The sequence below is a fragment of the Nomascus leucogenys genome, chromosome 13, assembly GCF_006542625.1.
Source record: "Nomascus leucogenys isolate Asia chromosome 13, Asia_NLE_v1, whole genome shotgun sequence".
Taxonomy (NCBI): domain Eukaryota; kingdom Metazoa; phylum Chordata; class Mammalia; order Primates; family Hylobatidae; genus Nomascus; species Nomascus leucogenys.
Genome location: NC_044393.1, coordinates 98,430,762 through 98,443,107, shown reverse-complemented (window position 1 = coordinate 98,443,107; position 12,346 = coordinate 98,430,762). Strand labels below are relative to the sequence as shown.

Sequence of the window (12,346 nt, the reverse complement as noted above, 5' to 3'; positions counted from 1 at the left end):
ATTTTCACACTCTCAGGCACTACCACAAATTAACATGGGGCTTCAGGCAAGCCACCCTCCCTTTCTGGGCCTCAATTTCCTTCCCAGTAAAAATTTCAGGGACTTCCCAGGGATGCACAAATAGGACTCAGACTCCAGTAATTCTTTGAAATTATATGTGCACATTTTTCTGGAGACAATTCGGTAACTTTTATTAGATTCTCAAGAGGGCCATGACCCCATGAAAAGGTTAAGAGCTCCTGGGCTAAACGACTGATGGGGTCTTCCAGGCTTGAACTTCTGCCTGGATGGTGTTCCCCTGCCTCCCGCCCCTCTCTTGCCCAAACTCAGGAGTGGGGGGCAGTGAGCAGGAGCGCTTCCAGGGTAGCTGGGGTTCCTGAGTGTGTGGAGATGGGTGGGCAACATGAACCCTTTTCTCCAGGGTCCAGTTTCTTGCTGGGGATGATTATGTGTGGCTGGTTGGGCCCACCCTGTCTCCTTCGAGGGTCTCCTAGAGTCTCTGGGGTCTAGAACTGGGGAGCCTAGGCTGAGGAATGAGAGGACCCTCTGGAAAGAGTGGGTGGGGAAACCAGCTCCCCCAGCCCTGGGACAGAGCTAAGCCGGATGAAATAATCCGAGAGTCCGGCTGGGAGGGGCAGTGACAGGCTCCACAGGGGAATCCGGGGTCCATCCTGGTCCCAGCAGAGCTCCGAGCACACCCGGACACCAGGGCTGGAATGCAGCCTGGCTCCGATTCCACGCCCCTCGGTCTCCTAAACCTGATATCCCTCCAAGTATCCTGTAGAGTCATTCCACCTAGGGGAGGAAGGGGGCTGCTGTTAACCAGAGCTGGGCCGAACTGTCCTTCTCCTGGGTTCACCATTGGTCCCAGGGCCAAAAAAGGGCCCAGAGTGAGTCTCTCAGGGGGTCACGGATGGCTGGGATCAACTCCCACTCTGGAGTCCTCAGAAAGAGCCACATGCACACCCAGACACCCCCTTTCCTGTTTTACACACATGCACACTCTCACTGTAAGTCTCACAACACTGGCACAGGTGCTCGGCCACACCCCAGCATGCACAGTGACACATGCTACTCCAGGGGCTCCCTTCATCCTGGAGGCAGAGGAGCCTTCACAGCTGAGCCCGAGGGATGGGCGCTCTTCCAGGCACTCATCCTTGTGGTGGGCTGTGGTAGCAGGAGCTCAAGGGCCATTCATACCCTCCCCTTCCCAGCCTCATTCTCAGCTCTGGATTCAGACCAGGGTTTATCAGGCAGCACTGGGATTGGGAAGAGACCCGAGTTGCAGTCACCCTTTCCCGTAAAGGGGCAGAAGGGAGGAAGCTGGAACCCGGGGGTTTGGAGAAAGTTCGTGGAGAGGAGACCGGGAACTAACAGTCCAGACTTCAGCATCTCCGGAGCTTTCAGGAGTGGGCGCAGCGGGAACGAAGCCGAGGAGAAACCTCGTAACCTGGGCAGGGAGGGCGAGTGGAGTCCCCTGAAGCTGGGGCTGAGGGCTGAGGGCTGCCCTCCACATCTAACTCCAGGTGGTGTCTGGGCCAGCAGGCCCCCCAGCAGTTGTTTCCCGCCCATAGAGCCCTCCCCTCTCTGCAGCCCCCTCCCAGAATCTCCGCCCAGCCCCGTCCCAGCCTTGCCCCCTGGAGCTCCCGACCCGGCCCGGCCTTCTCCCAGGGGACCTGGCTCAACGTCCTCTCCCCAGTTTCTACTTCGAAGGACCCGTTCTCCCAGGCACGGGGGCCCAGCCCTCTCTCCCGCCTGTCCCCACGGCTCCCGCGGCTGGTTTCGAATCGGGTCCTCGGGACTCCAGGCGAGGGGCTGCGGGTCTGGGTGGATCCGGGTGGAATCCGGGTGGAGAACGGGGGCGGGGCCAGAGTTTCCCAGACCGACACCCCGGGCCGTCCTCCCGCGGGAGCGCGGCGCTGCACACCCGGCTGCCACCGGCGACTTAGAGACGGCAGCGCACGACTTGCTGGCTCCCCCCCGACACGCCCCCTCCTCGTTCCCCCAACTCCTCCTCGCCCCCCCCACCCGTTCGCGCTCCACCTTTCCCCGGCTCCTCCCTCCGCGGCCGCGAGCACCCTCCCTTGGCACCCTTCCCCGCAGCCCGAGTGCCCTTCCTCCCCAGCCTCCTCGCCCTCCTCCACCCCCTCTCTCATCACCCTCCCCTCCCCTCCCCTCCCCCGTCCTGCGCTCCCACTTCCAGCACCTACTCCGGGCTCGGAGCCTTAGGACCATCACCTGCCCACCTAAGCCCGCGGTGCTCCCTCCCGGGACCCCATTCCTGAAACCCCTGCCCCTGCCTCCCCCAGCCCGGTGCGCCGGGGCTCTCCCCCTGCTCCCTTGGTCCCTCCTCCCTTGCAGGCGCCGTTTCCCGGCTTCAGCTCCCCGCGCGTCTATCCCTCTCCTCCCCGCGAAGTTTCGGGGCTGTCAGTCTGTCAGTCTTCGGGCCGTCAGCACCCGAGCTGCAGGCAGCGAGCGCCATTGTGAGCAGAGCCGGCGGGGCAAGAGGCCCGGGCGCCTGGGTCCCCTCGGCGCGGGCGGAGCGGCCGGCCAGCCAGGTAAGGGCCGGGGAAGCTCCGCTGCAGGCGGCCCCGCCCGTGGCTCCCTCAGCGCCGCGGTTGGGTCACGGCCGGCTCCGCGCAGGTGACAGCCCCGGGGGTAGGGGCGCGGACGGCGGGCGTGGGGGAGGGGCGCGGGTCAGGGGAGGTCGGGGGCTGGGGGAAGGGAGGGCAAGGCCGGCGCGGGCAGGGTGAGGGCTGTGGGGTAGAGGAGACCGGGGGGGCTGGAGGGAAGGGCGGGGGCTGGGAGGGGTCGGGCGGGAGGCAGGTGGGAAGGGGGCCGGCGGGCCCCGAGGGGAGGGGAGAGGGAGTGTGGGAGGGGGCCGAGGGGGAAGGGGAGGAAGAAGCGGGCGCTAGGGACGGGGCCGCTCGGGAGGGGCGGGAGAGAAGGGCGCTGACAGGTGAGCCCCGGAGCTGGGGAGGAGGCCGGGACCTGGAGTGAAGTCGGCGATCGGAGCTGCTTGGGAGGGCGGCGGGGCAGGGGGGTGGAGCTGAGGGTCCCGTCGGGAGGAAAACTTGGGAGGGGTGAGAAGTCTGAGGGGAGCAGAAATAGGGAGGGGGCGCCGCCGCGGAGGAGAGAGGGCGGAGGGGTGTTCGGAGGGGAGGCGGGGTGGGAAGGGCAGGCCCGCGGGAAGGTCCCGAGCGAGCCGGTCAACCCTAGACCCCCAGGTTTGGGGGCCGGAGGACCCGGGAGCTGGGAAGCGGCCTGGGAGGGGGGAGGGGAAGAGCAGTTCTGGGGACTGGGGACGGGGAGGGAAGCGAAGCTGGAGCCTGCTGGGGAGACAGAGGGGGAAGGGAGGCGGGGGCCTCGGAGGGGAAGGAGAGCAGCAGAAGGGAGGGAGGGAGAGGGAGGGCGGTGGGGAGACGTGGGGGAGGGCTGGAAAGGGGGAGGGAAGGGAACCGAGGTGAGGCGAGGAAAGGAGAAGGAAGGGAAACCGGGGTGGGGGAGGAGAGGAGGGAGGGGAGAGGAGAACTGGGTTGGGGAAAAGAGCTGAGAGGAGGAGGGCGGGTGTTGGGGAGGAAGGAAAAGAGGAGGGGGAAAGGAAGGGAGAGGGTGTGCAGCCGGGGAGGGAGATGGAGCGGGGGAGAACCGGGAGGGCAGGGAAAGGCAGCCTGGAGTCTGAGAGGGGGAGGGGAGCGCTGCCGCCGAGGCGGCCCGGAACGGAGGGTCAGGGGAGGCGGTGGCAGGGGAGGGCCGACCCGGAGGGGGCCTCGAGAGGTTGGCCCTGCCGGGCGCCGGCGGGCGGAGCCTGAGGGGCGGGGACGGGGGCGGAGCCGAGGCGCCGGCCCGATTCGCAGGGGAGAGAGGGCGGAAGGCAGAGGGAGCGGGAGGCGGGCAGAGGGAGCGGGAGGGCGGGGCAGAGGGAAGGCTGCCAGGGAGGTGGGGGAGGGGAGTCTGCTGGGGGAGGGGCGGGGGAGCCGCGGAAGGCGGAGCAGGGAAGGGGCAGCAGGGGCGGTTTCCGGGCCTTGAGCAGCCCCGCACGGGTGAGAGGTGGTTTTGTGGTAGGGGTTTAGGGAGAGGCGGTCATTTTCTACCTACAAGAGGATCCTCTCGAGGACCTCCCCAAGCAGTACCCCTAAAGTGACACTCACTCCCGCCCCCGGGCTGGCTCCTGTTTCACCAGCTCGGGCAGTGACAGCTGGAGGGCCTAGGAGATGAAGTTTCCCACTCCCCACCCTGGGCTCCCACCCTCAAGCCTCTCCCCAGAGAATCGAATCTTTCCTGTACTTTGCCAGGCAAGGACACTGGGGCGTGGAGTTGCGGTGCTGATGGGCCGGGATTGGCGGTGAGAGACCTGCCAGGTGAGGGGGTGGCGCGGCTGGTTTCCAGAGCTGACAGAAATCATTTCAAGGCCTTCTTGGGCCACCTTCAAAGATCTCTTGGCTTTCTGAAACCCAGTTTCCCTAATTTCCCCCAGCTGTACCTGGGGATGTCACCTTTGGAGCTCCTGGAAGAGCCCATAGGGAGAGGTTGGGCAGAGCCAGGGCCCAGGTGGAAGCTGGCTTGGGAAAAATCTGAACAAGGCTGTCTTTTCTCCGTAGGGTCTGTGGCCTGATCCCCAGGAGGAGCTACTCTGGGTTACCATGAGAGAGACCTTGGAGGCCCTCAGCTCCCTGGGTGAGCTGGCAGAAATGAAGGGACTTGGGGAAAAGCTTAGGAGGATTCAGGGGCATCTACAACTCAGACAGCAGAGCCACCCTCAGGAGGCTGCAACCCTGAGGCCCCAGGGGCCTGTAGGTCAGCCTCCTTTTCTGTAGCATGGGGTGTCTGAATGCCTGGCACATGGTGGAGGCTGCGCTCTAGACCATATGCGCACTTGAGCACTCACAGAGCACAGTCATATTTCCATCTATGCTATCTCTTCCTTCTGTCCTTTCTGACTCAACTCAAAGGGACTGAGGTTGGTACCTGTCCATGTCCATGCTGGGGAGAGACCCTGTCCTTCCTGAGCAGGTTGGGAAAAGTCTCTTGGGCAGGCTGGGAAGGGGAACAGCCCCTGCCTCTGGTTACCTGTTCTGTACTGGATGCTTTACTGGGACCCATCCTTCTGCCTCTAACAGGATTCTCTGTGGGACAGGCAGAGATGGCCCCCCAAAGTGAGCCCAGGGAAGGATCCCATAATGCCCAGGAGCAGATGTCCTCTTCTAGGGAAGAGAGAGCACTGGGGGTGTGCTCAGGTAGGTAATAGGAACCATGGAGAGGCCCAGGGAGGAGTCCCCCTGCTTTCCTCCTGCCCTCCCTGCCTCCCTCCCTTCTTCCCTCCCCCTCCCTCCCTTCCTTCTTTCCTTCCTTCCTTCTTTCCTTCCATTCATCAAACATTTATTGAGCACCTATTATGTGTGGGATGCTATTCTAAACATTTGGAATACCTCAGTGACCAAATAGTCAAAGATCCCTACCTTCAAGGGCTTAATCCTAATGAGTGCAGAGAGTCAGCAAACAATAAATAAGGAAATTTATAAACTATGTTCGAAGGTGATAAGAGCTCTGGGGGAGGATAATGTCCAGTGAAGTGGGTTGAAGGGGGCCGAGACTGCTGCAGGTGGGGGTGGGTGGGGCATGTTACAGGATTAAATAGGGTGATGAGACTGGGTTTCTTTGGGAAGGTAAGATTTGTGCAAGATTTGAAGGGGCTGGGGGAAGCCGGGCATGGTGGTTCATGCCTGTATTCTCAGCCCTTTGGGAGGCCATGGTAGAAGGATTGCTTGAGCCCCGTTCGAGACCAGCCTAGGCAACATGGCAAGACCGTCTCCACAAAAAATTAAAAGTTAGCTGGATGTGGTGGCTCATGCCTGCGTTCCCAGCTACTTGGGAGACTGGGGCAGGAGGATCCCTTAAGCCCAGGCTGCAGTGAGGTATGAAAGTGCCACTGCACTCCAGCCTGGGTGACAGAGAGGACCTTTCTCTAAAAAAAGAAAAGAGGTGAAGGCTCAGCAGATTTGGGAAAAGTGCTTCAGGCAAGAGTACAGCCAGAACAGAGCACTAAGGCAGGAATGTGCCCGGCTTTTGACATCCTGATTCTCCCCAGTGATTTGCTTGGAACCAGGGTCCATCTTGGGGCTGGGAAGGCCCCAGCCCTTCTCCTGGGGCGTCAGATCAGGGGACTTCCTTGCTTCCACTGTCTTACATACACATATTCCAGAAACTCCTCAGAGTGGTGGCTCTTGTAACCTTGTAGTCCATCTCATACATACCCTTAGCAGCCGCCCTGCTTGAAGGAGTCTGAGGCAGCCCCAGGGAAGCTGGAAACTCAGCCCCTTAATTCAGGTAGGATGTGGGAGGAACCCTGTGGGCCCTGCTGGAGCCAGGGTTTCAAATGCTCCTGCTTCCCAGCACCAGTGGGGCCCTTTGGCCATCTGTGATGTCTCCAGAGTCCTTGAGGTATCCTATTCTCTGCCAGGGCACAAGGCCTCTACACTGGAGGAAGGTGCCCACACAGAACAAGCCGAGGCTCCCTGCAGAGGCCAGGCATGCACAGCACAGAAGGCTCAGCCTGTGGGCGCCTGCTCAGGTAAGTCTTCCCATCACTTCATCCCACCATGGGCTCAGGCCAAGGGAACGGGGCCCAGCGAGATCCGGAGCTGCTGTCTCATGAGGCAGGTAATCCCCCAAGACAGGCAGTCCAGGCCCTTCCAACTCAAGTTGAGTTCAGGCCCTGGCACCTTTCTGCTGTGGAGCTTCAGTGCCGAATGGGAATTTCACATCTGTAGATGGCAGGAGTCAGAGAGGCTGGTCACCAAAGAGAAACACAGCCTCCCCTCAAATGCCTTCTAGAAATCCTACCTCCCCCTCTTTATTTCCCCCAGTGTAAGTCTAATTACAGTTGCCATGAAGATACATGGCTTTGATCAACATTTTCACTGCCTCTCCCCTGACATGCCGCCTTCCCCAGCTTCCACTGATCGTGAAGGTACCCAGATGCCCCACATCTGCTGTATTCAACTCATCTCCTCATATCCAGGGTGATCAGACTGCTCATTCTCTCTCAACAACCCCACCATGACTTCCTTCCACTACCACCTTTTTTTGCCTGAGGGATATCATTTATTCAGCAAGGATTTATTGAGTGCCTACTCCATACAGGCTGTGTTAAGTACAGTGGAAAGAGATGAACTGTAGAGTTACTTGGACCTGGTTTGAATCTTTGTTCTGCATTTACTAGCTGAGTGCCCTTGGATAGGCACCTTGCCTCCAGGAGCTTCGGTTTGTGAAGGTTTGTGACAGTGTGTGTACAACACTTCATCTACAGTTGGTCCTCGATAAGTGGCAGCAGTCCCCATTTTTATCAGACACATAAAGACACCTTTCTTATTAGACACGAAAGAAATGGAGCACAAAATGTCCATACCTCAGAAGATAAAATCTGGTTGAGATGACCTTAATATGAGCTAGAACAAAGAATTAAAAGAACAGTATAAAGGCAAGTCACAAATAAGCACAAAAGTGTTAACAGTAAGTGCTATAGGAGTTTATGCCAAAAGATCCGCCTGCATTGGGAATTTGTCAAAAAACATTAATTTGTGCTGCATTTTAAGAAAGGTGTAGACTTCAGTTCTGAAAGGGGTGGGGTGGAGGATGGGAAGACGTTCTAGGCTGAGAAGATCTTGAAGCAAGAAAGGGGAGGAGAGCAGCCTGGCTGAAGTGGAAGGTCCATGCCTGGGAGAAAGAAAGTTGGACTAGGGTGGGGTGAGCCTCAGATGCAGCTAGAACCTGTTTTATCTTCAAATAATAGGGTGCTGGGCTGGGCACTGTGGCTCATGCCTGTAATCTCAGCGACTCAGGAAGCTGGGGTGGGAGAACTGCTTGAGGCCAGGATTTCAAGACCAGCCTGGGCAACACAGCGAGACCCCATCTCTGAAAAAATAAGAAATATTAGCTGGGCATGGTGGCGCACACCCATAGTCACAGCTGCTTGGGAGGCTGAGGTAAGAGGATCACTTGAGCCCAGGTGTTTGAGTCTGCAGTGAGTCATTATCATCCCATTGCACTCCAGCCTGGAAGACAGAGCAAGACTCTGACTCAATTAAAAATAAATAAATAAGAGCTATTGATGGTTCTTGAGTAGAAAAGTAAAGAGTGCCACAATGAAGGTGAAAGCAGTATCACAGTATGATAAGTAGACAGGGGTCTGGAGTCAATGGACTGATAGAAGAAACCGGGAGTACCTCTGATTGTGGAAGTCCACATGTGATGGAATCAAGCCTCAGGCCAGACAGGAACCCAAATTATCTGGTTAAATGATTTACAAATGAGAATCACTGGGAGCTTTAAAGATGAGAACACACTCATAGGCCTTGCCCCCATTTGTGCATTTTCTCAAAGTTCCCCAGGAGCTGATGATGCAGCACAGGCGTAGGAGCCTTAAACTAGTCCAACTGTTACACAAAGGGCAAACTTTCTTAGCGGACTAAGAAACGTAACTCAAAGAGGTTAAGTGACTGAACCAAAGTCACACTCCTAGTTAGTGACAGAGGAGAACCTAAGTTGGACCCTCCTGTCTGGACCCCAGGCTCCTTCCTCTTGGCTGGACCATTGCAGCACCCGACAGGGGCAACACTCCAGCGGAAGCCCCTGCAACCTGCCCTTAGGCTGAGGCTCCCCCAGAGGGCCCTCCCAGTTTCTCCAGTGCCAATGTTCACTAGTTCCCCAGACCCTGTAAACTCCCTCGTGGTCTTCCTAAATGGGACTTCCCCTCAGGCTGTCCAGCAGGAAAGAAGGGAGTAGCAGGAATACGAGGGCACCCTGGTTCCGTGGCCACTAGAGGTAAGGTGGGCTGGGGGTGGGGGTTAGAGAGCAAGAGAAGCAGCCCAGGTGAGATGTCAAAGATCAAGTTTTCAAGGCCACCAGGGAAGGAGGCTCTAGTCCTATTAAAGTCAGGGCTCAGTTTGGGAAGCTCAGGTGTGTGGCGAGAAAGCTGCTGAGCCGCGGCCAGTTTGCAGTACCAAGGAGAGCTGCTGGACCAGAGATGGAGACTGGGGTCCCAGAAAGGCACTGCTGGAGCAGGAAGATCTGGGCCAGCCACCAAAGGGATGTGAACCTGGAGCAAAGCAGGAGGACTGAAGCTTGGGCAACGTTCCTCTTTAGGGGTGCCGGAGGGCTCCTGGGCACATCCAGGCCGGGGAAGAAGCCCCCGAGAGGGGTGTGGTGTTCACACGCATTACAGGCTTCCGAGAGTGCAGGAGGAGGCCTGAAAAGAGCTGCGGATTTGGTCACTCCCAGGAAGCGTTAGGTAGAGTGGAGAGCATAGCCAGACCGCAGGGATCCAGGAAGTGGAGATCCTGTGGTTAAATAAACGTTGCCGCACGTGGAGCTCAATAGACAATTCTTGTTTTGACTTTCCAGGAGAGGAGTGGATGATTCGGAAGGTAAAGGTGGAGGACGAAGATCAGGAGGCAGAAGAGGAGGTCGAATGGCCCCAGCATCTATCGTTACTTCCCAGTCCCTTTCCCGCGCCTGACCTGGGGCATCTGGCTGCCGCTTACAAACTGGAGCCAGGGGCCCCGGGGGCACTGAGTGGGCTCGCGCTGTCTGGGTGGGGTCCGATGCCCGAGAAGCCCTACGGCTGCGGGGAGTGTGAGCGGCGCTTCCGGGACCAGCTGACCTTGCGACTGCACCAGCGGCTGCACCGGGGCGAGGGCCCCTGCGCCTGCCCGGACTGCGGCCGCAGCTTCACGCAGCGCGCCCACATGCTGCTGCATCAGCGCAGCCACCGCGGCGAGCGGCCTTTCCCGTGCTCCGAGTGCGACAAACGCTTCAGCAAGAAGGCCCATCTGACCCGCCACCTGCGCACGCACACGGGCGAGCGGCCCTACCCGTGCGCGGAGTGCGGCAAGCGCTTCAGCCAGAAGATCCACCTCGGCTCGCACCAAAAGACCCACACCGGCGAGCGGCCCTTCCCCTGCACAGAATGCGAGAAGCGCTTTCGCAAGAAGACGCACTTGATTCGGCACCAGCGCATCCATACGGGCGAGAGGCCTTACCAGTGCGCACAGTGCGCACGCAGCTTCACGCACAAGCAGCACTTGGTGCGGCACCAAAGGGTGCATCAGGCGGCCGGCCAGGCCAGGCCCTCTCCCGACTCGTCCGCTTCTCCTCATTCCACTGCCCCGTCCCCGACCCCATCCCCTCCCGGGCCAAAGCCTTTCGCCTGCTCCGACTGCGGCTTGAGCTTCGGCTGGAAAAAGAACCTCGCCACGCACCAGTGTCTGCACCGCAGCGAGGGTCGCCCCTTTGGGTGCAATGAGTGCGCACTGGGCGCCACCGTGGATGCACCCGCCGCCGAGCCCCTGGCCAGCGCGCCTGGCGGACCGGGCTGCGGCCCAGGGTCCGATCCTGTGGCGCCCCAGCGCGCCCCCTCGGGCGAGCGGTCCTTCTTCTGCCCGGACTGCGGGCGCGGCTTCGCGCATGGGCAGCACCTGGCGCGGCACCGGCGCGTGCACACGGGTGAACGGCCCTTCGCCTGCACCCAGTGTGACCGCCGCTTCGGCTCGCGGCCCAATCTGGTCGCCCACTCCAGGGCCCACAGCGGCGCCAGGCCTTTCGCCTGCGCTCAGTGCGGCCGCCGCTTCAGCCGCAAGTCGCACCTGGGCCGCCACCAGGCGGTGCACACTGGCAGCCGCCCCCACGCCTGCGCCGTCTGCGCCCGCAGCTTCAGCTCCAAAACCAACCTAGTCCGCCACCAGGCTATCCACACAGGCTCCCGCCCCTTCTCCTGCCCGCAGTGCGGAAAGAGCTTCAGCCGCAAGACCCACCTGGTGCGGCACCAGCTCATTCACGGCGAAGCCGCCCACGCGGCCCCGGACGCCGCCCTTGCGGCCCCAGCCTGGTCCACTTCCCCCGAGGTGGCGCCGCCCCCGCTCTTCTTCTGAGCCTAGTTCTCACCAGGACCCTTTCTTGCCCACAGTTTCGAGAGGTCTGTGCCATGAGTCCGCCTGGGGTGAGCACCGTGGTCTGGGCTGCTGCCGGAAGGTTTGGCGCCCGCGGGACTCCTGTTTCCTTCCCGCAGTGTCTGCGTCCGCACAGCATACCCAGCTCGGACCTCCTAGGACAGAGACTCAGCGAACCCTTGCTGGGAACCGTTGAGCTGAAGTTCTTGGAAGGCTCCCACCCAGGTGCCCCCTTGGAAAGCAGATATTTCCTGGACCCAGCGCGACCTCAACCAGGGCGGGAAAGAGTGGTTATTTACGTACTTAAAGTTTCATTAAAATTAAAATCAGAAACTTCTGGGGCTGTTAAATGAGTTGGGGGAGGGAACCCCTGACTCTTCGTAGCCACTGTCCCACCTCCATCCACACATAGACCACCCCCTTCCACTTCCCCTTCTGTCCTGGGTGAGTTACATTTAGCCAGCTGCAGTTAATTGGTTCTCCCAAATAAAAATGTAATATTTTATTCACTAAGCCACCATCCTGGCTCCTGCTTCTAGCTCGGAAGTATAAGGAAGGAAGATTAGGGTGCATTTCTCTCACGCCACGTGTCACAGACTAGAGCTGAGGGGGGCAGGCCGTCCTTTGGCATGGGCTTGGGAGCTCTGTGTGGTCTCTGCAACTCTCCCGGGGGATTCGGAGCTTGGTGGCGTGAGGAAGGAGGTGGCACATCCACTGCAGATGAAGGTTGCTTTCACATCGCACTTGCAACAAGTCCTTTCTTAAGGCTGCTGGGTCCAGAAGTCTCTGTGTTGCCCTTCTCCAGCCCAGGCAGGTATGAGAGCTAGGGCTGCCTGGCCGTGAGCGGGGAGGGTAGAATGATGGGGAGCCTATGGAGCTTTCAGTGAGTAGTCTTGGGGTTAACCCCCGTCTGCCTCTCGTGGGACTTGGAGCGCAGCATTATTCATTTCCCAGTGAGCGGGGATGAGAGGCCAGAGCAGTGGCCTGAGAGATGAAAGGGCCTTTCACACCTGTGAAGGAGTTTAGACCGTGTCCAAGAGAGGGGGAACCATGGCAAGGTTAGGCGGGGCAGGAACAGGGCCACGCTTACATTCCTGCATTTTGGAAAGATGTTTGGCCAGACAACTCAGGAGCGAGACTGGAGGCCTGCGCATCAGTTGTCCTGGTGACAGGTTGTGGTGACCTGGGACCATGGTTGTGTCAGAGGAGACAGAGAAGTGATGGATCCAAGAGACACTTAATAGGCAGAGGACACAGGACCCGTTGACTAGTGTGGGTGGGGGAATCAATGAGCTCGGCCCGATTTCTGCTTGACACTGACTGGATGACAGTGGCATACTCCCAGAAGGGAAACGCGGTGTGGGGGGCAGCTTCGTGCTGGGGGAGCAGTCCTGGGTCTG

The 12,346-nt window shown here is 59.5% G+C and overlaps 2 protein-coding genes across 6 annotated transcripts; one reads left to right on the top strand and one right to left on the bottom strand.

The window, feature by feature from the left end:
* Window positions 1-718: 718 nt before the first annotated feature.
* Window positions 719-2,235, bottom strand: LOC115837969 (spidroin-1-like). The gene is made up of 2 exons (XM_030826109.1): window positions 1,376-2,235; window positions 719-795 (listed from the first exon to the last, which is right to left on the bottom strand). The coding sequence occupies exons 1-2, from the start codon at window positions 2,233-2,235 to the stop codon at window positions 753-755; spliced, it is 903 nt and encodes a 300-aa protein (XP_030681969.1). The 3' UTR covers window positions 719-752.
* ZNF467 (zinc finger protein 467) lies at window positions 2,084-11,459 on the top strand. Of its 5 annotated transcripts, XM_030826106.1 has the most exons (6): window positions 2,127-2,558; window positions 4,296-4,361; window positions 4,602-4,677; window positions 5,121-5,237; window positions 6,461-6,571; window positions 9,403-10,928. In XM_030826106.1, exons 3-6 carry the CDS (start codon window positions 4,644-4,646, stop codon window positions 10,926-10,928), a joined length of 1,788 nt encoding a protein of 595 aa, XP_030681966.1. In that variant the 5' UTR covers window positions 2,127-2,558; window positions 4,296-4,361; window positions 4,602-4,643. The 5 variants fall into 5 exon arrangements, with proteins under 5 accessions (XP_030681964.1, XP_030681966.1, XP_030681968.1 ...); XM_030826104.1 differs by lacking the exon at window positions 4,296-4,361 and having other exon boundaries at window positions 2,084-2,558; window positions 9,403-11,459; XM_030826108.1 differs by lacking the exon at window positions 4,296-4,361 and having other exon boundaries at window positions 5,138-5,237; window positions 9,403-11,459.
* The last annotated feature ends 887 nt before the right edge of the window (window positions 11,460-12,346 follow it).

What these genes read in the sequence shown, in the direction of transcription:
- LOC115837969 (XM_030826109.1), bottom strand. Translation starts at nt 2,235, where the DNA reads ATGGTCCTAAGGCTCCGAGCCCGGAGTAGGTGCTGGAAGTGGGAGCGC. An exon ending in GAGATGCTGAAGTCTGGACT is followed by an intron (nt 796 to 1,375) that starts GTTAGTTCCCGG and finishes TTCCTCCCCTAG; the next exon opens with GTGGAATGACTCTACAGGAT.
- ZNF467 (XM_030826104.1), top strand. Translation starts at nt 4,644, where the DNA reads ATGAGAGAGACCTTGGAGGCCCTCAGCTCCCTGG. An exon ending in GGAGGCCCTCAGCTCCCTGG is followed by an intron (nt 4,678 to 5,120) that starts GTGAGCTGGCAG and finishes TGCCTCTAACAG; the next exon opens with GATTCTCTGTGGGACAGGCA. An exon ending in GCCTGTGGGCGCCTGCTCAG is followed by an intron (nt 6,572 to 9,402) that starts GTAAGTCTTCCC and finishes TTGACTTTCCAG; the next exon opens with GAGAGGAGTGGATGATTCGG.